Below are 24397 nucleotides of genomic sequence, written 5' to 3'. Positions count from 1 at the left end.
TATAAAGTAATTTTTAAATATTGTAATTCACCCTCAATATAATGAGCATCATTATGTGAATAGGCACCTAGAGACGAGGAAATGAGTTAGGCACTATCCTTGCTGTAGTGGGATGACAGTTGAATAGGAGAGAGGTAAAGGAAAAACAAACCTAAAACAATAGCACAAGGATAGATATTCTAAAAGAAGTGCCAACAAACTGCTATGAGATACAACTGGGAGGACTGATTTTGCTGACCATGTTTTCTTTTTCAGAAATACGTGGGCCTCAATACTAACTTATATTCTTTGAACATACGTTGGCTAGAAGACAGAAAAAGGTAGACAAGAGTTTGCTAAAAGCTGAAGTCCCAAGTGCTGCCAGGCAAGAACTCCTGAAACTGACGATAAAGTTCTCAGCACACTGACTGGGCTGGTGGCAGGAGATGATGAATGAACGAGCCCACAATGGCCTCGGGACTGCAGTGAGAGGACCGTCCACAGGAAACGCTGGGTGACTTCCACCTTTTGAATCCTCCAGCCCTTTGGCACTGGTTTACTTGAGACAAAACATGAGTATGCAAGGTGAGGTGCCCCTATCACCTTAAGCTCATGATCTTAAAATTATTTTCACTGCTCTCCACCCCAGCAGGAGTGGTGTTGTGGCATTTGAGGGAGACTCCTTGATTGCATCTGGGGGGCCTGAGAGAGGGAAAGACAAGTGCTGGCAGCTGAGGAGGGACGCTCCAGTTGCAGCATCTACATGTTCAAACCTCCTCCTCAAGACTGTCTCTCCAGCCTCGACTGAAGTCGGGGCAGGTGCGCAACTCTACCTATGAAACAACAAGTCAGGAAAGCTAAACCTGAGATTCTGAAAGCAGCTGAGGACAGAAAAAAGTGGCTTGAAAACAAGTTTTGAGCAAGGAGAGGAGGAAGGGAAAGATTATTCTTTGTCTCTTTACCTGCAGAATGGAGATAAACAGTGTCTCAAATAGTGTCTGCTTATCCTTTCTCACCCTTGTTGTGATTATTAAATGTATTAATGGCCCATATATAGCCAATGACAGTTTCCTCCATCTTATTACGTCTATGAGAATTTCTCTGTTAGTTACCTTTCGTTGTAATCTTCTCCAACCCAACTATTATAGTAGCGAACAATATTTGGATGACTAAGCATTGCCAAAACTTTTACTTCACGCTTTACCTTCCTAGTTAAAAGAAACAGGGAATAGAAGGGGTCAGTATACATCCCTGATAACAATATCAAAACACCTCCTTTATCTGAACAGTTGCCATGGTTCCCACACCCAGAGTTTTAGAATGAAGGCCAGGAGCCCTGCAAAGGAAAAAGTGAACATACAGAAAAAACATAGCTGTTTTCACTCTCAACACAGAAGAAAAAGTGGTGACAAATCATTTCAAACATCAGGCAACTTAAAAGTCATTGGTAGTACAGTAGGTCCTGGGTTTATGTCAGATCCGTTCCTATGGTGTGATGAAATGCAATTTTCGCCGTAAGTCGGAACCCACCTACATAAGCACCTACGTCCATGGAGCACATACACAGCAGTGATGAAGTGAAACAGTAAAAAAACTTTTTAAGAAAGGTAACAATTCCTGACCTTTACTTGTGGCAAATAAATAATAAAAAAACATAAAGCACATATGTACATATGTCAAAATGACGGAACTTTTTTTTTTATAAATAAACTAGAGGCCCACTGCACAAAAATTTGTGCACTCGGGGGTCCCTCAGCCTGGCCTGTGCCCTCTTGCAGTCTGGGACCCTTTGGGGGATGACCACCTGCTGGGTTAAGCCCGCTCCCTGGGGAATTGGGCCTTAGCTGGCAGTCAGACATCACTCTGTTAGGGTCAGTTTGCATATTACCCTTTTAATATATAGGATAGAGGCCTGGTGCACAGGCGGGGGCCAGCTGGTTTGCCCTGAAGGGTGTCCCGGATCAGGGTGGGGGTCCCGCTGGGGTGCCTGGCCAGCCTGGGTGAGGGGCTGATGGGTGTTTGCAGGCTGGTCAAGCCCTCCCCCCCACCCAGTGGGGATCCTCACCCCATGGAGGTTTTCCCAGTCTGGGTGAGGGGCTGAGGGCCATTTTCAGGCTGGCTAAGCCTCCCTGGCGACGGAAGCTCCCAGCCTCTCCTGTTTTTCTTTTTATTCCGGGATTTATTTACCTTCTATAATTGAAATCTTGTTGCTTTGAGTGGAGCTCAGAGCCGGCCAGGGCAGGTGGGAGGGAAGCCTCCTGCTCACTCCAGCTCCGTGGCCACGGCCAGCTGAAAGCAGGTATCTGGGGTTTATTTATCTTCTATAATTGAAACTTTGTTGCTTTGAGTGGAGCTCAGAGCTGGCTGGGAAGCTTGGCTTCCTCCATCACTGGAGAAACCGAGCTTCCTGCTCGCTTCAGCTCTGTAGCTGTCGGCCGCCATCTTGGTTGGGTTAATTTGCATATAGTCACTCTGATTTGTCTGGTGGGTGTGGCTTAAGGCATCGCAGAGGTATGGCAATTTGCATGTTTGTCTTTTATTAGTGTAGATGGGAGATGGCAATGGAACCATGAAACGAATTATGTTGAGTCCGACGTAACCCGAGGACTATCTGTAGTCTTTGAAATGCCAATGATATAATTATTGTAGCTAATTCACACATTATGTCTTATTCAGACTTGTGCTAAAGTCAGTTTGAGTTTCAAAAGCAAACCCCATTTGGGCAGCATGGGTGGGTAACCCAGGCAGTAAGAAGGGCCCAATTTGGAATTTCCAGTGTGTGCAAAGAAACACAAAGGAGAGGATCCAGACAGCGAAATAGAAACTTTGCTGTGCATGTGGGAGCTTTACAGGGATGTGTAGTCAGGAGTGTAGACAATTCTATGCTCAATGGAATAAACAAACCTGAAATCTCAATTATGAGAAAGGATAAGCAGACATTGTGCAATTTCAGTATATATTTTAAAAAATTATTTATATGACATACAATTTGTAAAAATAAAGAGAAGTCACCCATTACTGACAATCCTAACACAATCAGTTATTACTTGGAGTTATTTATCATTTGTCTTTATATTTTCATATATTTGTAATTATAGTGTAGTAGAGGCCCAATGCCTGAAATTCATGCAAGAGTAGGCCTTCATGCCCTAGCTAGTTTGGCTCAGTGGATAGAGCGTCAGCCTGCAAACTGAAGGGTCCCAGGTTCGATTCCAGTCAAGGGCACACGCCTGGGTTGCAGGCTTGATTCCCAGTAGGGGGCATGCAGGAGGCAGCCGATCAATGATTTTCTCTCATCACTGATGTTTCTATCTCTCTCTCCCTCTCTCTTCCTCTCTGAAATCAAAAGAAATATTTAAAAAAAAGAGTAGGCCTTCGCAGTGCAGCAGCTGCCTTGATCTCGCACCTGTAGCCCCAGCTTTGTCCAGAAGGTCGCCCGAAAAGAAGTCCAGAAGGATGTCTGGTCTAATTAGCATATTACACTATTATTATTATAGAATAAAGTTCCAGTGCATGAAATTTGTGCATGGGGTGTGTGGTGGGGGGTGTTCCCTCAGCCCAGCCTGCACCCTCTCGAATCCGGGACATCTCAGGGGATGTCAGACATCCCTCTCGCAATCCAGGACTGCTGGCTGCTAACCACTCTCCCCTGACGGCCTAATCACCCTAATGCAGGATTGTCGTAGGCGACCCCTGTGAAAGGGTCGTTCGACCGCCAAAGGGGTTGCAACCCACAGGTTGAGAACTGCTGCCCTAGCATATTGCTGGTCATGCAGTTTGGAACCCCTAACCTTTCCTCCCTAGAGATAACATCTAGGCCTCAGTTGTATTTCAGCTCCAGGCCCAGAAAAGCAGCAGAACCAAATAAGTGATCTCATGGCTGACCTCAGGACCAGCTGCATTGGCACTGACCAATCAATCAGTGGAGACCTTGACCTTGAAAGGACACACCTGGAAAGCTGCTGAATATTCTATTAAGATCTTCCCTGGGACCTTCCCTAAAACCTCCACCCTTAAACCCTTAGGACTGAGGACTCCGTGAGCTCTCCCTCCCAGGAGCAGGCCTGCATCTGCCCCTCTCCCACCCCATCCTCATCCCCCCAGAGTGTTACCATTATCTTCCTAATTCCCAAACTTCAAGGACCCTTCCTTTGCCTGTATCACTTGTTTCCTAATCCCATTTCTTCTACGAATTACTTCTTCCATCTCTGTGATTTTCTCTCATAGTTGGAGTCTCAGCTCTGAATTCTTTCTTAGCCAGAACTCAAGAACGGAGGTTGCTGAACCAAGGTCCGGTCTGACCCCGGTAGTCTAACCCTAGTGCTATGAGTAAGCCAAGCTCCTGATGATAGACTAACATTTAAAAAAAAAAAAAATGCCGAGACTGGTTTGGCTCAGTGGATAGAGCGTAGGCTTGCGGACTGAAAGGTCCCGGGTTCGATTCCGGTCAAGGGCATGTACCTGGGTTGCGGAAACATACCCAGTAGGAGATGTGCAGGAGGCAGCTGATCGATGTTTCTCTCTCATCGATGTTTCTAACTCTCTGTCTCTCTCCCTTCCTCTCTGTAAAAAATCAATAAAATATATTTAAAAAAAATAAATAAATTAAAAAAATATATATATATATATATATATATTTTTTTTTTTTAATTGATTTCAGAGAAGAAAGGAGAGGGAAAGAGAAATAGAAACATCAATGACTGGCTGCCTCTTGCACACCCGCTACTGGGGATCTAGCCCACAGCCTGGGCATATGCCCTGATCAGAAATCAAACCGTGACTTCCTGGTTCATAGGTCGACTCACAACTGAGCCATGCCAGCCGGGCTAGAGTAACATTTTTAAGGAGGACTAGGAAAAAGTAAATAATATACTCATAAAGAAGACAGATACATAAAGAAGAATAGTACAATTCAACATACCTTCTTATTTTAAAAAATGAAACAAAACATTTGCTACTTACTCGTTATTGTATTTAACACATTTAATAACGTAAGTTGTCTCATCAAGTCTATGTTTTGCTTTGAAAACACTGCCATATGCACCGGAGCCAATTGGTGCTATTTCTTCAAAATCCTTGAGAAACCTTAAAGGATAAACGCCACTGTTATTCTAAGATCCAACGCTAGCTGGCCCCCACCCCTTCCACTTTCCCTTAAGGTCACTGATGAAATGGACTATATAGCAAACTTGCCTCCCCACTTCTGAATCAGAAGGGCCCACTCCACACACAAAGGGTCGTTCCTCCCCGACCTCCTCTCAACACAACAGATCACCCCTGGGAGACACAGGCAACTCCTGGCTGTACAACAGCCATGAGAAAGCATCTTCTCACAAGCATAAAACTTTACAAAACAGCACCATATTGTTCCACGGCTACCATCAAGCTATTATAAGAGAAATGAGCAGGTGCTCACGGCCAGCCTGGCTCGTAGACCTCTAATTCCATCACAAAGACCTGCCAATTCTACTTCTAAAATGTATCACTGGTATCGGCCCACTTTTCCCATCTGACATCTTCCACCCCAGTCAAAGCTTCCACCAGGCTCCTGCACGACCTTGCTTGCTGGACTCTCCAATTTCTCTCCTCCTCCCCTTCAATCATAATCCACACAGCAACCAGTACGATCATGTCTCTCTATTGCCTAACAGCCAATAGCCTAGCTTTTTTTAACTTCGCTTCACTTAGCATAATAATCTTCAGGTCCATCCATGCTGCTGCAAAAGATAAGGGTTCCTTCTTTTTTATAGCTGTGTAGTATTCCACTGCATAAATGCACCACCGCTTTTTCATCCACTCAGCGACTGATGGGCACTTGGGCTGTTTCCAGAGCTGATTACTAGATTTTTTATATTTTGAATCAACATTTGATAGCACTTGATCTTTTTATTTCTTACCTGAGTCTACACCGTTTCTACTCTACCTGTTTATCTGCAGAATAATGCACTTCTCTTGAAAATCTCCCGCCAAGCCCACTTCCCTTAACCAATTACCCTAGCAAGATCCCCGTAGGCCTTTATGTCTACCCTGTACAGTGTGCGTACAACAATTTCTCTGCATATTTAAAATTATTTGTTTGTACATTCAAGCTTTTTGTGATCTTTAACCATGTTCTCTACTTTTTTAAAATATGTCTTTATTAACTTGAGAGGATGAGGAAGGGAGGGGGAGAGAGAAAAACGTTCATGTGAGAGAAACATCAATCCGCTACCTCCTGCACCCACCAAGGACTGAACCAGCAACTTGGGAAGGTGTCCTGACTGGGAATCTAACCAGTTACCTTTGAGTGCATGGGACAACACTCAACCAGCTGAGCCATACTGCCAGGGCAATGCTCTCTACTTTTAAAACCCTACTCAAATAAGGATATAAAATACTCTACAAATACTGGAGTTAATAAATAAGGCTGACAGACTACATCTGAAAGAAAACTTCATTTCAAACTAAATTCAATGCATAATGATACTCACATTATCACGTCCTCCAAAAGTATTTTGAGACCACTCTATAACAAAAGAAAACGAATAATTGTTTCAAATGATTAAGTCAATTCTATTGGTTTTATCCTTTTTTCTTTTTAATTCTCACCTGAGGATATGCTTTTTTGTTTGGTTGGTTTGTTTTCTAGAGAGAGAGGAAGGAAGAGAAAGACACAGTGAGAGGGAGAGAGGGAGAGAAAGAAAGAGAGGGAGGGAGGGAGAGAGAGAGAGAGAGAGAGAGAGAGAGAGAGAGAGAGAGAGAGAGAAAGAGAGAGAGAAAGAGAGACAGAGAGACATGAATGTGAGAAACATCGGTTGTGCCTTGACTGGAGATCGAACCCACAACCTAGGTATGTGCCCTGACCAGGAATCAACCCTCCACCTTTTGGTGTATGGGATGACACTACAACCAACTGAGCCACCTGGCCAGGGCTCTAGTGCTTTTTCTTGCTTTACCTCCTCCTGTACTTCTAGCAGGTTCTGTAACCACAGTTCTTTACCAAAAGCTCATCAATCTTTGTACTCTTATCAAACCCTGCTACCCAGTTTACTTGCTTATATCAATGTTCTCCTCTATTATAGCAACCAGACAGACATGGCCGTTGTAGGGCACGTTCTGAAGAAGCACTGATTCTCCAGGTACAGAAGATGGCTTCCCTGCTGATCCTCTGGCCGGCAGAGCTCAGCAAGAAGGAGTGCATCCCATCAGTCACAGCGCTAATCACGACACAGATGGAGCCCAGCGATCTAGTTTAAAACAGTTCCCCAAGGGTTTCTGATCTGATCACCAGTTAAAAACTGCAATGCTCATATTTAATTTTTAGTACAAATTAATTTCTATATTTAGCAAAAAAGAGGAGTCCTCAATATATCTCTCAAAAATTAATGCCACATAACTACTTTCATTCATATCCACTATTATTCTGGTAGATTTTGTGGATTTCTTTTTCAACCTAAATATAGTGATACAGAGTGGGGAGCATCAGACTAAGTTTCTTGTGCTCATATCACCCGCCAGCCTCAGTACTGCATGGTGACTCCACTACAGAGTAACTTAGCCATTCTGTTCATGAGCAATACTTTTCTCTAATTTCTTCCTGTTACAACCAATGTTGCACAGAACATTTTTGTATCTGTTTCTCTGTGCACACATGCATGTGTTTCTCTAGGAAATATCCCCAGGAAGGAAACTCCTTGACATTACAGCATGCACACCCTCAACTATAATACATGCTGTCAAATTGTTCTCCAAAATGGTTGTGCTGATTGCTACTTGCACCAGCAGCATATAATAGTTACTAGAAGCCCAGTGCACAACATTAATGCACTGGAGGGGGGGTCCCTCAGCTCAGCCTGCAACCCCTTGCAGTCTGGAACCTCTTGGGAGAGTGGGACTCAGCCAGGGGTCGGACAGACCACGAGGGGTCCTTAGGGCTGCCGAGGTGGGAGAGGCTACTGCCACCACCACTGCACTTGCCACCCAAGCCTGGCTGCTGGCTGGGGTTCTGTCTGAGCGGGGCTTCCCTGTGGGAACACACTGACCACCAGGGGGCAGCTCCTGTTTTAAGCATCTGCCCCCTGGTGGTGAGTGCATGTCATAGCGACCTGTTGTTCCATCTTTCAGTTGATTTGCATATTAGGGGTTTATTATATAAGATAACTGTTACAAAGCTATGTCAACACTTAGTATTGCCAGACTCAAATTTTGCCAACGTGATGGGTTTAAAATAGCATCTAACTGTTCTTTTGAATTGTATATCATTTCATATGTTATTTGACCATCACGGTATCTCTTCTCTGAAATTTGTGCCGATGGTTTGCACATTTTTCTACTGAGTTGTCTTTTTCTTATTGATTTGTAGTTACCTATAAATATGATAACTTTCGTAACACTAATCATCACCACAAAATTTATCTTATTTGTTTTGTTTTTATTTAAGTTTAGTTCTGATTTTTTAAAAACAGAAGCAGAGCTATATGAATGAATCTTTTAATTACTTTTCAGTTGATATAAGATAAAAAGCAAGATCACAGGAATATTTGAAAATATGAAGGCCAGTAGGGAGAGAAAGATGGGTGTGACAAGTGGGAGAATTCTACATGTGAGGGATTTGGGTTCATAAAGAAAGAAGAGAGTCAAAAGCCCCAAATATTATTAGGTAGTGAGAGCACAGGAGATAAAAATAGAAAAATTAGGTTGAAGGTCATTTTTAAATGAGGAAGCACAAAGGGGATTCAGACTAACTAGGAAGTTTGGAGACGAATACTCTACCTCAGAAGATGAAAGAGCATTGGTAACTCTGTCACTGTCATCATTTCCCTCTGATCCATTTCCTGAAAAGCCACTTTCAGAGGATGATTCAGAATTGCTAGAAGAAAAGGGAGGAATTATTAGTTTACAAATTCTGTCTATTTTTGTTGATAAGTAACTTATTTCCCTAATTTTTCTTAACCCTACCAGACTGCTGTACCGATTTTTAGGTAATTTCCACACAAAGGTGGAATATTGGCGCTAGATGAAAGGTAGACCTATTTTCTACAATGTCTCCAAGTTCCATTTCATTCTAACCACTTGTTTGCATGCAAGTAACATTTTTCTATATCATGTTGGTTTTTTATCTTTAATGCTCAGGAGCCCAGGTATAGGGGACAGTTAGGTTCAGGGTCTCAGGTCTGGTAGACTTAAACAATAAACATTTTTCATAAAAATGTGCTCTTTCAGGCAGCAATTTGAATTTCTTAAATATCACAGCTGTCTGTACACACTTATGGTGCCATCAAGAAGCAATTCCCACAGTCACTGGGCCCAGCCAGGGGAGCGCCAGTGGATCCTGAATCACCTTTCTGGAAGAAAGAGAGCCCCTCAGGGGGTGTAACTACAACTAAGTGCTTCTCCACAGTGGCTCGGTCTCCGTGTGCTAACTGCCACATCCATTTCTCCACATTTACCAAATCCACAGCCACACACAATTAGGAGATTAATACATGAGACACACAGCCCCGAGCTGGGCCTGATCCCGGAGCAGGAAAGCAAGCTTGGCCTGCGGGCAGCACCAAAGTTTGCCTGCTCCCCAGTTGCAATGGTGATCTGGGAGCAGGAAAGCAAGCCTGGCCTGAGGGCAGCTCCCAGCTGGGCCTGATCCAGGAGCAGGAAAGCAAGCCCAGCCTGCAGGAAGCCCCCAGCGCACCTTCTCCCCAGTCGCCATGAGGATCCGGGAGCAGGAAAGCAAGCCTGGCCTGGGGGCAGCCCCCAGCTGGGCCTGCTTCCCGGTCGCCATGGTGATCCTGGAGCAGGAAAGCCTGGCTTGCAAGCAGCACCCCCATCCTGGCCATAGCTCAAGGGAGAGTACAACATGCAGTGGAGGCCAGGAGCCTGCGAGATCAACACAGAGGGGTCCCTGCTCCAAGCCTCCATGGTGTGGCTGGGGGCAGGTCCCCAGCAGAAACACACACGTGCACACACACACGCGCACGCACACACACACACACACACACACACACACACACACACACACACGGCAACTGCTTTGAGCCTACGTGGCGCGGCTGGGGGCAGGCCCTAGCAGGCAGACACACACACACACACACACACACACACACACACACAGGACGCCTGCTCCAAGCCTCTGCTACCAGACTGTGGCCATCAGTAGGACATCCACTGAGGGCTCCCGGACTGTGAGATGGGCAGGCTGGGCTGAGGGAACCCCACCCGCCGGTGCACGAATTTTGTGCACTGGGCCTCTAGTTATAAAATAAAAGAGTATACTCGTCATTTCAAAAAAAAAAAAATACATGGGACACCGGTGGGACACAGAATCGAGGATTATTTTTGCTATGTGATTGGTTGTCTTGACATCATGCAAGCACAGTCAAATCTCAAAGCAATTTCAGAGGAAACTATAAAGTACAAGAAATACATCCAAAGGCAGTACGTACCGTTGAAATATTTTTAAATATTTGCTGTAGAGATGCTTTAGAAAATTAGCCAAATGTTTTGCCATCTTTACATTAGTATTTAGAGCATCAGCATATGTTCTGTCCAATTTTGCATTTACAAAGACACCTAGGAAAAATGATGGACATTATTTACCGAAATACCAAAAAACAGTAAATCTAACTTATGATTAGAACACATACACACACACACACACACACACACACACACACACCAATAAAGGCCTTAAAGCACACTAAGGTAGCTTTGTATTTCATGTCTTTGTGTAATTTAAATCTGACCAATTCGTCAAAATAACCAGGATTGGCTGACATCCCTGGTTGCATTTTCTAGGCAATTTCTAACTTTTTGTTGCGTCCATTAAAGATCTTGCATAAAGGCACTAAGTGGTGATTTTTAAAAAAAATAAATCTTTATTGTTCAGATTATTACAGCAAAGCAAGGATTCTGCTCTAACCTCAGCATACCATTGGTGAATTTCTCAGAGATGTTCAAATGGGGAAGAAAAAGCCAGTGAAGGAAATGGAGCTTCTACAGGAGAAACAATGAGGTTACGTTGTTTGTAGGGAATGAGCAAAGCAAGGATTCTGCTCTAACCTCAGTATACCATTATTTTCAGACCCAAGTGTCATTTTTTTCTTTTAGCCTCTATCTGGAAAGGCATTTTTAGTACTAAAGGAATCACAGGCAATAGGAAACCTCATTATTGTGGAATTCAAAAGACAATCCTATATATATAAAGACAATATATATAAAGAGGTAATATGCAAATTTGTCCAGGGCTCCATACTGGTCACGAAGGAACAAATTTGCATATTACCTCTTTATAGGCTGCACGCACAGATGAGGGGGGACGGGGACTGCTGTGCGGTGGAGCAAGGCATGGATGGCACAGGCAAGCAGCAGGCCCGCAGAGAGCAAGGAGCAGGGCCTGCAGAGAAAAGGAAGCAGGGCCAGCCAGTCGTCATGTCGATGATCAGTTCGCAGAGAGCAGGGAGGAACAGGGCCACAGAGAACAGGAAGTAGGGCCTGCCAGTCCATGGTGATGATCAGGTCTGCAGAGAGCAGGGTGGAGCAGGCCGGCAGAGGGAGAGGGAGCTGAGAGGCAGGGGGGCATGCCCAGGTCGCCTCTGTGCAGGAGCTGCAGAGGAAACACCTTTTCTTACTGATCATTGGCTAAGCTCCCAGTACGCCACTCGCAGTGTTCTTGGTAACTTGGTTAATAAGAATCCAAGAAGGTGATGTAGGGTTTTTCCACCTCACTCCTGGAGGAAAAAATGAAGGTCCACTGCTGGAGGGGCTAAGAAATGTCATATCCTGCCCTTGCCGGTTTGGCTCAGTGGATAGAGCCTCAGTCTGTGGACCACAATTCTGGTCAAGGGCATGTATTTAGGTCGTAGGTCCCTCCCTGGCTGGGGCCCAGGTCAGGGCTCATGTAGGAGGCAACCAATCAGTGTCTCTCTCATATTGATGTTTCTCTGTCTTTCCCTCTCTCTTCCACGCTGTCTAAAAATCAATGAAAAAATATACTCAGGTGAGGATTAAAAGGAAATATCATATCCTATGAAAGAGACATCTTAAAAATGCCTAAAGAAAGTTGTCTTTTTCTGGGGTGAAGGGACTGGAGTCCGTGTTAATGAAAAAACCTTAGCAGCCGGCAGTGGCAGCAGCAGTGGTGTGATGGGGTGGCACCTTCCCCTGAATCAGCCTGCAGAGGGAGGCCAGACTGTGGTTTAAGCCCCCTCCCTGCGGGGAGCAGGCCTAAGCTGTCCGTAGGACATCCCTGAGGGCTCCAGACTGTGACAGGGGGCAGGCTGGGCACGAATTTCCTGCACCAGGCCTCCAGTCCTATACAATAGAGGAATATGTTAATTATCCATTACACCCTGAGGCATAACAAAGGGATCACAAATCAGCAGGAGGGTAAGGAAGCCAGGGTGCAGGGCAGTAAGCTTTGGGGGGTGGGGGGGAGGATACAGGAGAGCACGGAAGGACGGGTGGAGAGCTCCAGGAGGGCAGGCCAGCGAGCTACCAGCAGTGGAGAACTACCAGCAGTGGCAGGCGGCAGAGTGCACAGGTCTACTAGTTTATAAATAACCATTCATTAGACAACTATTTTATGAGCACCTGTTATGTAGTAAGTGCTGGGGTTATACCAGCAAACAAAACCCTGCTCCGGTGGACTCACTAGTGGAGGAACACAGACAAATCCACAGAAAAGTCACAGGGTGGTAAGGCCTATGTTGAAAACTGAAGCAGAGTAACAGCAAAGGGAGGGTGGGGTCCCTTTTACACACAGGTTGCTCAGGGAGGCTGCTCTGACACAGTAGCATTCAACAAATGGGGAAGGAGAGGCACTGGCCCGGGCTGGTATGGGGGTGGGGTGAGAGAACTTTCCGGAAGACACAGAAGTGCAAAGACCCAGAGGCAGGCTGGGTGCCCGGCTGTGTCCAGCAGCAGCAGTGTGGTCAGCCTGGAGGGGGCCAGGGCCCACATGCAGGGTTGAGAAGAGAGGGCAGAGGGGCTATAGGGTGGGAGGCGGGGATGCAGTTGGGGGGTGGCTAAGGCCGGGCCATTGGGAACCAATTGTAACAGAGATTGTGGGCCAGGGATGACTGAACCACTGTATGGGTCCTGCAGGCCCCGTACTGCCCATCGCTCAGTCAAGTCATAAGACTTTACAGGCTTCCACTAGATGCTCGGCCCCCTCCCACTCCCACCCCTTCCCCGGCCTGGGCTGTGCCTCACTTGTTCTAATAAAAAGTCTTCACCAGCAGATAACGACTTCCTGTTCCCAGCACGCTGCACGGGTCCGGGAGGGGTCCCGCGCCCGAATGCGGGCCTGGGGACACGGGGGGGGTGGGGGGGCGATCTGCCCGCGCCTGGGCACCTCCAGTGCTCAGAGCCCTCCGCCGCACTTGCCCCCCCCTCCACCCGCCACCCCCCCCCCCCCCCCCCCGCATCTGCCGCTCACCAGCGCCTTAGTACTCCGGGGAGCCCCACCGAGCCTGGGCTGCTCCCTCTGTTTCCTCCTCCCCGCAGACTCCGCCTCCCTCCCGCCCTCTCAAGCACAGCCGGAAATGGGGAACTCCAGCCTAAATCCCGCGGCTCGCGCTAAGGACACTTCGCCGCTCCTGGGCGCCCCCCGTGCGGCCCGGCCGGGAAGCCCCGCCGGGTCTGAGCTGCTCCCTCTGTTTTGTTTTCCCCGCGGACTCCGCCTCCCGCCCGCCCGCCCGCTCCCGCACAGGTCATCTGCGGCTCCGGGACTGCGGGAAACGCGCCTGGGACCCGAGACCGCGTGGAAGGCCTCGCGGAGCGGCCGGCGCTCAGCCCCCACTATTGCGCCTGGGCGTGTCCAGGCCCCGGCGGCCCCACCCCGGCCCCTGGGCGAGTCCAGGACCCCGTGCAGGTCAGAATCCCCGGGAAGTGGGCACCTCCCCGCCGTCTCTAGGCGCCCAGCTTAGACCATCTCCTTCCCTCTTCCAGGGTGGGCTCGGGGTGGGGGTGGAAGTTATCGGCTCCATTTACAGGAGAAAGAACAGCGAATTGACTCGCCCAGAGTCTTGGAGCTGGTAAGCGGCCCAGGCTGCACTCAATCCTAGAACAGGCCCTACACCAAAGCACCCCTTCCCTTTCCACAGTTACAAGGCCAGGAGGACGAGGCCTGGGGGCATCATCATCTTACGTTTGCACCGTCCATCCGTTCGTTCAACAGGTGCTTCATGCCAGCCGCTGTGCCCAGCACCAGCCAGTTCGCCAGTTAGGAGAGCCACCCGCTCCCCGCGGGACCTCATGGAGTGTATCACCAAAGCCCTTACCGCTAATCCTCACTTTATAAGAACTCCTACTCACCTAACGGACTGTGACACACTCCCAGAGTGATACCAAGGCCAGGCCATTGGGAACCAACTGTAACAGACTGTGGGCCAGGGAGGACTGAACCACTGTATGGGTCCTGCAGCCCCCTATTGCCCATCGCTCAGTCAAGTCATAAGACTTTACAGGCTTCCACTAGACGCCCCGCCCCCTACTCCCATCCCCTCCTTAGGCCTGGGCTGTGCCTCACTTGCTCTAGTAAAAAATCTTCAGCAGGAGATAACGACTTCCCGTTCCCAGCACGCTGCACGGATCACGAAGGGGTCCCACAGCCGACTGCGGGCCTGGGTCAGGGCCCAGGGCCTCCGGGAAAGGTGGGGTCAGGGCTCCAGGGCCGCTCACCTGCCTCACCACCGGGCTGGGGACGCGGGCTGAGCGCGCCTGGGCACCTCCCGCGCTCTGAGCCCTTCCCCGCCTGGGAGCCCCCACCCGCCCGCATCTGCCGCTAGCCACACCTGGGCGCTGTCAGAATCATGACCCCCGCGCTCCGGGCCTCTCCCCAAACGTGCGCGCCCCCCACCCCCAATTTTCCTGCCGCCCGCGCTCTGGGCCGCTCCTTGAACGTGGGCGCCACCCGTCTATCTTCCTATCCCCGATCCAGGCCGCTCGACAAACGTGGGCGCCCCTCCACTATCCTCCGCCCGCGCTCGCTCCGGGCTGCTCCTCTAACGTGGTCATCCCCCCTCTATCCTGCTGCCCGTGTTCCGGGGAGCTCGCCAAACGTGCGCCCCTTCCCCTCACTATCCTGCCGCTAGCCACACCTGGGCGCTGCCAGAATCCTGACCCAAGTGCTCCAGGCCTCTCCTCGAACGTGGGCGCCACCCCTCTATCCTGCTGTCCGCGCTCCGGGCCGCTCGCCGCCCCTCTATCATCCTGTCCGCGCTCTTGGCCGCTCGCCAAACGTGGGCGCCACCCCTCTATCCTGTCCGCGCTCCAGGCCGCTGGCCAAACATAGGCGCCACCCGTTTATCCTCCTGCCCCCCCCCCCCCCGCGCTCCAGGCCGCTCGCCAAACGTGCGCGCCGCCCCCCGCCCCATTTTACTGCCACCCGTCCTCCGGGCCACTGGCCACACGTGGGCGCCCACCCACTATCCTGCTGCCTGAGCCCCGGGCCGCTCCTCAAACGTGAGCGCCACCAGTCTATCCTGTCCCCGTTCCAGGCCGCTCGAAAAACGTGGGCGCCCCTCCACTATTCTGCCGCCCGTGCTCCAGGCCTCTCCTCGAACATGGGCATCCCCCCTCTAACCTGCCGCCCGCGCTCTGGGCCGCTCGCCAAACGTGCGCGCCCCCCCCCCCATTTTCCTGCCGCCTGCCCTCCGGCCCGCTGGACACACGTGCGCGCCCCCCCCACCCCCAATTTTCCTGCCGCCCGCGCTCTGGGCCGCTCCTTGAACGTGGGCGCCACCCGTCTATCTTCCTATCCCCGATCCAGGCCGCTCGACAAACGTGGGCGCCCCTCCACTATCCTCCGCCCGCGCTCGCTCCGGGCTGCTCCTCTAACGTGGTCATCCCCCTCTATCCTGCTGCCCGTGTTCCGGGCAGCTCGCCAAACGTGCGCCCCTTCCCCTCACTATCCTGCCGCTAGCCACACCTGGGCGCTGCCAGAATCCTGACCCAAGTGCTCCAGGCCTCTCCTCGAACGTGGGCGCCACCCCTCTATCCTGCTGTCCGCGCTCCGGGCCGCTCGCCGCCCCTCTATCATCCTGTCCGCGCTCTTGGCCGCTCGCCAAACGTGGGCGCCACCCCTCTATCCTGTCCGCGCTCCAGGCCGCTGGCCAAACATAGGCGCCACCCGTTTATCCTCCTGCCCCCCCCCCCGCGCTTCAGGCCGCTCGCCAAACGTGCGCGCCGCCCCCCGCCCCATTTTACTGCCACCCGTCCTCCGGGCCACTGGCCACACGTGGGCGCCCACCCACTATCCTGCTGCCTGAGCCCCGGGCCGCTCCTCAAACGTGAGCGCCACCAGTCTATCCTGTCCCCGTTCCAGGCTGCTCGAAAAACGTGGGCGCCCCTCCACTATTCTGCCGCCCGTGCTCCAGGCCTCTCCTCGAACATGGGCATCCCCCCTCTAACCTGCCGCCCGCGCTCTGGGCCGCTCGCCAAACGTGCGCGCCCCCCCCCCCCCATTTTCCTGCCGCCTGCCCTCCGGCCCGCTGGACACACGTGCGCGCCCCCCCCACCCCCAATTTTCCTGCCGCCCGCGCTCTGGGCCGCTCCTTGAACGTGGGCGCCACCCGTCTATCTTCCTATCCCCGATCCAGGCCGCTCGACAAACGTGGGCGCCCCTCCACTATCCTCCGCCCGCGCTCGCTCCGGGCTGCTCCTCTAACGTGGTCATCCCCCTCTATCCTGCTGCCCGTGTTCCGGGGAGCTCGCCAAACGTGCGCCCCTTCCCCTCACTATCCTGCCGCTAGCCACACCTGGGCGCTGCCAGAATCCTGACCCAAGTGCTCCAGGCCTCTCCTCGAACGTGGGCGCCACCCCTCTATCCTGCTGTCCGCGCTCCGGGCCGCTCGCCGCCCCTCTATCATCCTGTCCGCGCTCTTGGCCGCTCGCCAAACGTGGGCGCCACCCCTCTATCCTGTCCGCGCTCCAGGCCGCTGGCCAAACATAGGCGCCACCCGTTTATCCTCCTGCCCCCCCCCCCGCGCTTCAGGCCGCTCGCCAAACGTGCGCGCCGCCCCCCGCCCCATTTTACTGCCACCCGTCCTCCGGGCCACTGGCCACACGTGGGCGCCCACCCACTATCCTGCTGCCTGAGCCCCGGGCCGCTCCTCAAACGTGAGCGCCACCAGTCTATCCTGTCCCCGTTCCAGGCCGCTCGAAAAACGTGGGCGCCCCTCCACTATTCTGCCGCCCGTGCTCCAGGCCTCTCCTCGAACATGGGCATCCCCCCTCTAACCTGCCGCCCGCGCTCTGGGCTGCTCCCCAAACGTGCGCGCCCCTCGCCCCCATTTTCCTGCCGCCCGCACTCTGGGCTGTTCGCCAAACCTGCGCGCCCCCTCCCCATTTTCCTGCCGCCCGCACTCTGGGCTGTTCGCCAAACATGCGCGCCCCCCCCCCCCCCATCCTGCCGCCCGCGCTCTGAGCCCTTCCCGGCCTTGGTGCCCCCAGCCGCCCGCATCTGTAGCCTCGCGCTCCGAGTCCTTCCCCGCCTGGTGCCCCCACCCGCCCGCATCTGCTCTTAGCCGCTCCTGGTCTCCGTCGGAATCCTGCACCCCCCCCCTCCCCCGCGCTCTGGGCAGCTCGCCCATCCTGGGCACCTCGCCCATCCTGGGCACCCTGCCTCCCGCGCTCCGGACCGCTCTTCGAACGTGACCCCCGCCTCCCCCTCTATCCTGCCACCCGCGCTCCGGGCCCCTCGCGAACATGGGCACCCTCCCTCTATCCTGCTGTCCGCGCTACGGCCCGTTTCTAAAGGTGGGCGCCTTCCCTCTATCCTGCGGTCCATGCTCCGGCCCGTTTCTAAACGTGGGCGCCCTCCCTCTATCCTGCCACCTACACTCCGGGACGCTCGCCAAACGTGGGCGCCACCCCTCTATCCTGCTGTCCGCGCTCTGGGCCGCTCGCCGCCCCTCTATCCTCCTGTCCGCGTTCTGGGCCGCTCGCCGCCCCTCTATCCTCCTGTCCGCGCTCTGGGCCGCTCGCCGCCCCTCTATCCTCCTGTCCGCGCTCTGGGCCGCTCGCCGCCCCTCTATCATCCTGACCGCGCTCTGGGCCGCTCGCCAAACGTGGGCGCCACCCGTTTATCCTCCTGTCCGCGCTCCAGGCTACTCGCCAAACGTGGGCGCCCCTCCACTATCCTGCCGCCCGCGCTTCGAGCCCTTCCCCTCCTGGGTGTCCCCAGCCGCCCGCATCTGCCGCCCCGCGCTCCGAGCCCTTCGCCGCACCTGGGCGCCCCCTCGCATCTGTCAGGGCGCTCAGTATCCTTCTCCGTACTTGGCCGCCTCCCGCGCTGTCTGCTCTGCTCACCTGGCGCCACCGCAGTCGGTGAAGCGCAGCTAGGCCTGGGCTGCTCCCTTTTAGTTTCCGCCTCCTCGGGGACTCCGCCTCCCGCCCACCTCTCCCCATTGGTGGGAAATTTGAAATAAGGCTCCCACATGCGCGGAATTTGGGAGCACAAGGACGCTGACCCGACATTTGGGGCCTGGCGGTATCCAGGCCCTGGTGGCCGCACCCCGGTCCCTGGGTGAGTCCAGGACCCCGTGGAGGTCAGAATCCGCGAGACGTGGGCACCTCGCTGTGGTCTCTGGGGCTGCTGAACTGGGTGTGAGACCAGTTGGGAGCGAGATAGAGACCTGCTGGCCTATCTCGCAATGGGAGGACAGCAACTCCAGCAGGCATGGGCACTCCTTTTGAGGGGCGGAATGGGAAGGAATAGGGGCTTAGTGTACTCGGTGGGCGCTGATTGGTGGCTCAATGGTCCATATAGGAACAAGGGCTCAGTATTTGCCAGGTGTGGATTGGTGGTTCAGTGTATAGTCCATATAAGGTACATGGTTAGTCTCTCTAATATTTCTGGGCTGCAGGTTACCTCATACTCCATCCACCAGTTGGGGGAAGGGAGGATCTATCACTGGTCCCAGGGGTAGACCATCTCCTTTCCTCTTCCAAGGGTGGGCTGAGGGTGAGGGTAGGGGTGGATATAATTTTGATTGATTTCTCTCTCTCAAAAATTAGCTTTAAAAATATAATTTTTAAAGTCTCAAAATTTCTATTATCTTTAAATACATTGCTAGGAGCAATCTCATTTTTATATATTCCCTACCACTTTATTTTGAATGTATGTCTTGACTATAAAGATTTTCTAGCTTTTATGTATTATTTTATATTTTTTCTTTATTGATTAAGGTATTACATATGTGTCCTTATATGTATTATTTTATATCCATTAAGCTATTTATGTCCCTACTAGACTGACAGGACTTTGAGACAATACAGTATTCTAATTGGCCTTAGCTGGGTAGCTCAGTTGGTTAGAGGTTTGTCTCATACACAAAAGGTGGCAGGGTTGATTCCTGGTCAGGACCCATACCTAGGTTTCAGGTTCAATTCCCATTTGGGGTATGTAGGGCATGTACAGGAAGGCTACCGATAGATGTTTCTTTCTCACATTGATGTTTTCCCCTCTGTCTCTCTCTCCCACCTCCTCCCTCTAAAATTCACTAAGCATGTCCTGGGATGAGGATTTAAATATATCTACACTAATAAAAGAAAAATATGCAAATTGACCACACCTTCCCTATGCCTTAAGCCACACCCACCAGTCAATCAGAGCAACTATATGCAAATTAACCCAACCAAGATGGCGGCCAGCAGCCACAGAGCTGGAGCAAGCAGGAGGCTTGGTTGCCCCAGTGATGGAGGAAGCAAAACTTCCCGGTTGCTGCAGCCAGCTCTGAGCTCCACTCAAGGCAACAAAGTTTCAATTATAGAAGATAAATAAACCCCAGATACCTGCTTTCAGCTGGCCGTGGCCAAGGAGCTGGAGCGAGCAGGAGGCTTGGGTTGCCCCTGGCGATGGAGGAAGCCAAGCTTCCCGCCCACCCTGGCCAGCTCTGAGCTCCACTCAAGGCTACAAACTTTCAATTATAGAAGGTAACTAAATCCCAGAATAAAAAAAAAAAAGAAAGAAAGATAGGAGAGGCTGGGAGCTTCTGTCGCTGGGGGGCTTGGCCAGCCTGAAACTGGCCCTCAGCCCCTCACCCAGAGTGGCCAGGCACCCCAATGGGGACCCCCAAACTGAAGGGGGTGTGACCAGCCTGCTAACACCAATCAGCCCCTCCCCCAGGCTGGCCAGGCACCCCAGCAGGACTCCCACTCTGATCCGGGACACCCTTCAGGGTAAACCAGCCAGCCCCCACCCGTGCACCAGGCCCCTATCATCATATATAATAAAAGGGTAATGTGCAAATTGACCCTAACAGCAGAACGACTGGGAATGACTGGTCACTATCACACACTGACCACCAGGGGGCAGATGCTCAATGTAGAGCTGTCCCTTGGTGATCAGTGCGCTCCCACAGGGGGAGCTCTGCTCAGCCAGAAGCCAGACTGATGGCTGCCAGCAAAGCGGTGGTGGCAGGAGCCTCTCCCGCCTCCTCAGCAGCACTAACAATGTTCGACTGCAGCTTAGGCCTGCTCCCCGCTGGCAAGTGGACATCCCCCAAGGGCTGTCAGGCTGCCAGAGGGATGTCTCACTGCCAGCTTAGGCCCGTTCCCCCGGGAAGCGGGCGTAAGCCAGCAGGTAGACATCCTCTAAGGGGTCCCAGACTGCAAGAGGGCATAGGCCGGGCTGAGGGACCCCCCTGAGTGCACAAATTTTTGTGCACTGGGCCTCTAGTACATATATATTTTTTTAATTGGGTTTTGCATCCCCAGAGTTTACAGTGCAGTGCTTTACTCTTGAAGCAGCACTCAGTAAATATTTACTCAAAAGGATGAATTCATGTTGACATGAACATACTGGTGATAGACTCATGTTTAGCTATGTTTAATTGGGAACAATTCCACATTTTCAGAATATACAGGTTCCCAGGGAGGCCTGGTACTGGCTGCGGCTCGAAGAGGAGACTGAAGAAGAGGAAGAGGAAGAAAACGAACAAGATGAAGATGAATATGAGAGTGAATATTTAACTGTATGTTTTGGGACCATTTCCTTGAGCAAGGTGTCTCAGCATTGGAACTATTGACATTTTGAGCCGGGTAGTGGTTTGTTCTGGGGTGCTGTTCTGTGTATTGTAAGACGACTGTTGCACTCCCCCTTGTGACAACCAAAAATATCTCCAGACATTGTGAAATGTCCTCTGAGGGGAAATCACCCCTAATTGCCTTATAGGTTTGTTAACCCCAGATCAAAATTTTATTATGTTTCCCTTTAGCCTCAGTTTACCCTCTCACCTCTGCTCTAGTGTGGTTGATGGATTAGCTGCAAATGTAAATTATTTTCATTTTTACCTTGTTTCCTGTTAAACTTGTGGAAGTGATTCTTGTGAGTACCCTTCTTCCCCACCCACAAACAAGACAAAGCAAAACTCAATTCAAAGGAAGAGGAGATTATTCAAGAAATAACTACATGGCCCTGATCAGTTTGGCTCAGTGGATAGAGCGTCGGCCTGTGGACTCAACGGTCCTGGGTTCGATTCCGGTCAAGTGCATGTACCTTGGTTGCGGGCACATCCCCAGTGGGGGATGTGCAGGAGGCAGCTGATCAATGTTTCTCTCTCATCGATGTTTCTAACTCTCTATCCCTCTCCCTTCCGCTCTGTAAAAAATCAATTATATATATATATATATATATATATATATATATATATATATATAGAGAGAGAGAGAGAGAGAGAGAGAGAGAGAGAGAGAGAGAAATCACTACACATTTCTATGGTTACATGTACATAAGACTTTGGTAGGAAACATTCAAAATTTGAAAAACCTATGTTCCACTGAAATGGGAGACCACTGATGAGAACTGTAATGGCACAGGGAGGCAGTGTTCTCCCTCATCCCACTGGGGAAGGTAGATTCTTTGAAAGTAGAAGTGGTCTTTAAACAATCCTCATCCTAATAGAGCCAGCCAAATTCTATTTCTGAATGTTAACATGTAGTCTTTATTCTGTCTGGAAAACTTGTGAAAATAATCAGGGTAGCTGGCAAACTGGGACACATGCTAAAACATCCTGCCTTTCACACCTCTCCTGACTGGTAGAGAGTGTAGCGGAAGATTAATGGCCTTGGGCTAGTTCAGCATGACCCCAGAGACCAGAAAACCAACATCCCGGTCAATGTGAACCATTAATGTGCTTGTGTCCTATATCTAGGTACTGGACAAATTACAGATATTGACGAGTTATTTAAGAGAAGAACATGTATTGTATTTGGTGTGGAACAGCCTATGAAGGTAAGAAGATACTTTAAGCTTTTAAAAATATTGAATAAAAATGCTCTTTGATTTTCAACTTTATTTTTTTTATGAATGTCATATTTCCCATAGATAATGGAAATTTCTTATTCTATCCAAAAGGTAATGTAGAATCAATGACCTAAATAAGTAGTAAGTATAGAAATAATTGAGGCCTTCTTAAAGGTGTTTTCAACTGTTTGGAAACAAAGTGCAGAAGGGAATTTTTCAGTCTTTTATTTAAGAAGAAAAAATGTGATTCAATTAAGGATGATCATTTTTTATGCTTTTTTAAAAATCTTTCTTAAGTTATAGATACTTCAAAGATATATTAACTTTTAGAACTCATTATTATATAAATAGAATATTTGTCCCTGAACCATAAAAATCAGCATGTTGCCAAAGCCAGTTTGGCTCAGCGGATAGAGCGTCGGCCTGCGGACTGAAAGGTCCCAGGTTCAATTCCGGTCAAGGGCATGTACCTCAGTTGCGGGCACTTCCCCAGTGGGGGACTTGCAGGAGGCAGCTGATCGATGTTTCTCTCTCATCGATGTTTCTAGCTCTCAATCTCTCTCCCTTCCTCTCTGTAAAAAATCAATAAAATATATTTAAAAAAAAAAAACGTAAAAAAAAAAATCAGCATGTTGAAATCCACTTTTTTTTTTTTATTTTTAGAAAGAAATGGTTTAAAACTTGTCATATGTATTACAGAGCCAAGTGCTTTCCCTTCTAATACATTTTCCCATGCTGGCTTTATTGACTCGAATTAAGGGCTTTGAACTTGAGAGTGAAGAAGTTTTGGTTATTGTTGTTTTTACTAGTATCTTTTCCTGATTTAACAATCAGGAGCAAACAAAGCTACAAAACGCATGTTATGTTGAAATAATTTTCTAGGATAGTTTACAAATCTTCTATTTTCTTCATGTAAATTACAGATAAAGATGACCTGTCTTCAAATTGCCCAGGACCAACTTCTGCAGATCATGACTAAGATTCTCAATAAAGTAGAAACTTGGAAAATGCTGTTGTTTCCTAGACAGTTCAGCAGTTAGAATTCCCAAAAAATTTTATGCCAAATGTTTATGTTTTTTTTTCTACTTTAGAAGTACTTTGTACTTTAAAATATAAAAGTTCATGGACTCCAAAAATAAAATAATGGAATGCTTTTTAGAACACCAGATGGGCCATTACAAGCTTTGGCTCTACTGTGATGCTTATGGAATTTAAGGACACCAACAGGTAACTCTCTTATTCTCCTCTTCACTTCCGAACAAGTTAAAAAATAAGATGTGGAAGTCAGATATCACAATATCAGCTTTATTGTCCGTGAAGCTATAACAGAGAGCAAGGCTGACCTGTCTCCAGTCAGGCTCCCTAATAAATCTGCCTGATTGGCGAGAACGGCAGGCCTCTCTCTGCCTTGCAGGGACACAGCCCAACTTTGCATTTTGAGACCAGTTAGCTTTCTAGGTGAGAGGATCCACCAGACACTGAGCCTCACATGCTAAGTTCCGTCTCCCAAAATCACTCATCAGATAAGACATGGCTGCCCTGGCCAGTTTGGCTCAATGAATAGAGAGTCAGCATGCCCACTGAAGGGTCCTGGATTCAAATCCCGTCAAGGTTTCTCTCTCACACCAATGTTTCCTCCCTTCCACTCTCTCTAAAAATCAACGGAAAAATATCCTCAGGGAAGGATTAACAAACAAACAAACAAAAACACCCCTCTATTGAGAGGGAATGAATGAGGGTCCACAGAGCTTGTTCCCACACTTCTCAGAGCTCACTGCCTTAAACCATTCCATTGCTGGGTAGGTCTAAGCAATTTCAAAGTTATTTTCTGTCTTAAGCTGAAGTCTGCTTCCCTATAATTTCACTGAATACAGCTGAAGACCTACTGTGGCACACCTCTGCAGAGCTCCATCCAAGGTTGGGCATCAAAACCGTGAACTTTTTTATAAAGTGATTTTGATCAGCTCATCTAGGACAATCCCTTACAGTCCTAAGAATGAGTCTGATAAGCCCCTGTGGGTGAGAACTAATGCTCTAGGTTAAATATAGGGCACTGCTGCGCTTGGGATAGCATTGTGACCTCCCCTGTAGCTTTACCTCTCACCTTTCAATAGCGAAGAGCAAGAGGTCGACTGCTTCTCCCTTTTGTTAGAAACAGCATACACGAGAACATAGCAAAATCTAAGCTACTCTGGC

At 50.0% G+C, this 24397-nt stretch overlaps 2 protein-coding genes across 7 annotated transcripts in view; one reads left to right on the top strand and one right to left on the bottom strand.

Annotated features, from left to right (window-relative positions):
* Positions 1-23358, top strand: part of GPATCH11 (G-patch domain containing 11) — a 63645-nt gene extending 40287 nt beyond the window's left edge. The window contains exon 11 of the mRNA XM_059660130.1: positions 23125-23358. Coding sequence (XP_059516113.1) covers positions 23125-23180 — 56 coding nt within the window. The 3' untranslated portion in view covers positions 23181-23358. The remainder of the gene's footprint in view (positions 1-23124) is intronic.
* EIF2AK2 (eukaryotic translation initiation factor 2 alpha kinase 2) overlaps positions 1-24397 on the bottom strand; it is a 78837-nt gene that overhangs the window by 11537 nt on the left and 42903 nt on the right. For all 6 annotated transcript variants that reach the window (XM_059660113.1, XM_059660115.1, XM_059660114.1 and 3 more), the window contains exons 10-11: positions 4942-5064; positions 1092-1187 (exon numbers count right to left, since the gene is read on the bottom strand). In XM_059660113.1, coding sequence (XP_059516096.1) covers positions 1092-1187; positions 4942-5064 — 219 coding nt within the window. The remainder of the gene's footprint in view (positions 1-1091; positions 1188-4941; positions 5065-24397) is intronic.

This window comes from Myotis daubentonii, chromosome 12 (genome assembly GCF_963259705.1).
Source record: "Myotis daubentonii chromosome 12, mMyoDau2.1, whole genome shotgun sequence".
NCBI classification, from domain to species: domain Eukaryota; kingdom Metazoa; phylum Chordata; class Mammalia; order Chiroptera; family Vespertilionidae; genus Myotis; species Myotis daubentonii.
Note: the sequence above shows the minus strand (reverse complement) of the source record. Positions and strands in the feature narration are given on the sequence as shown.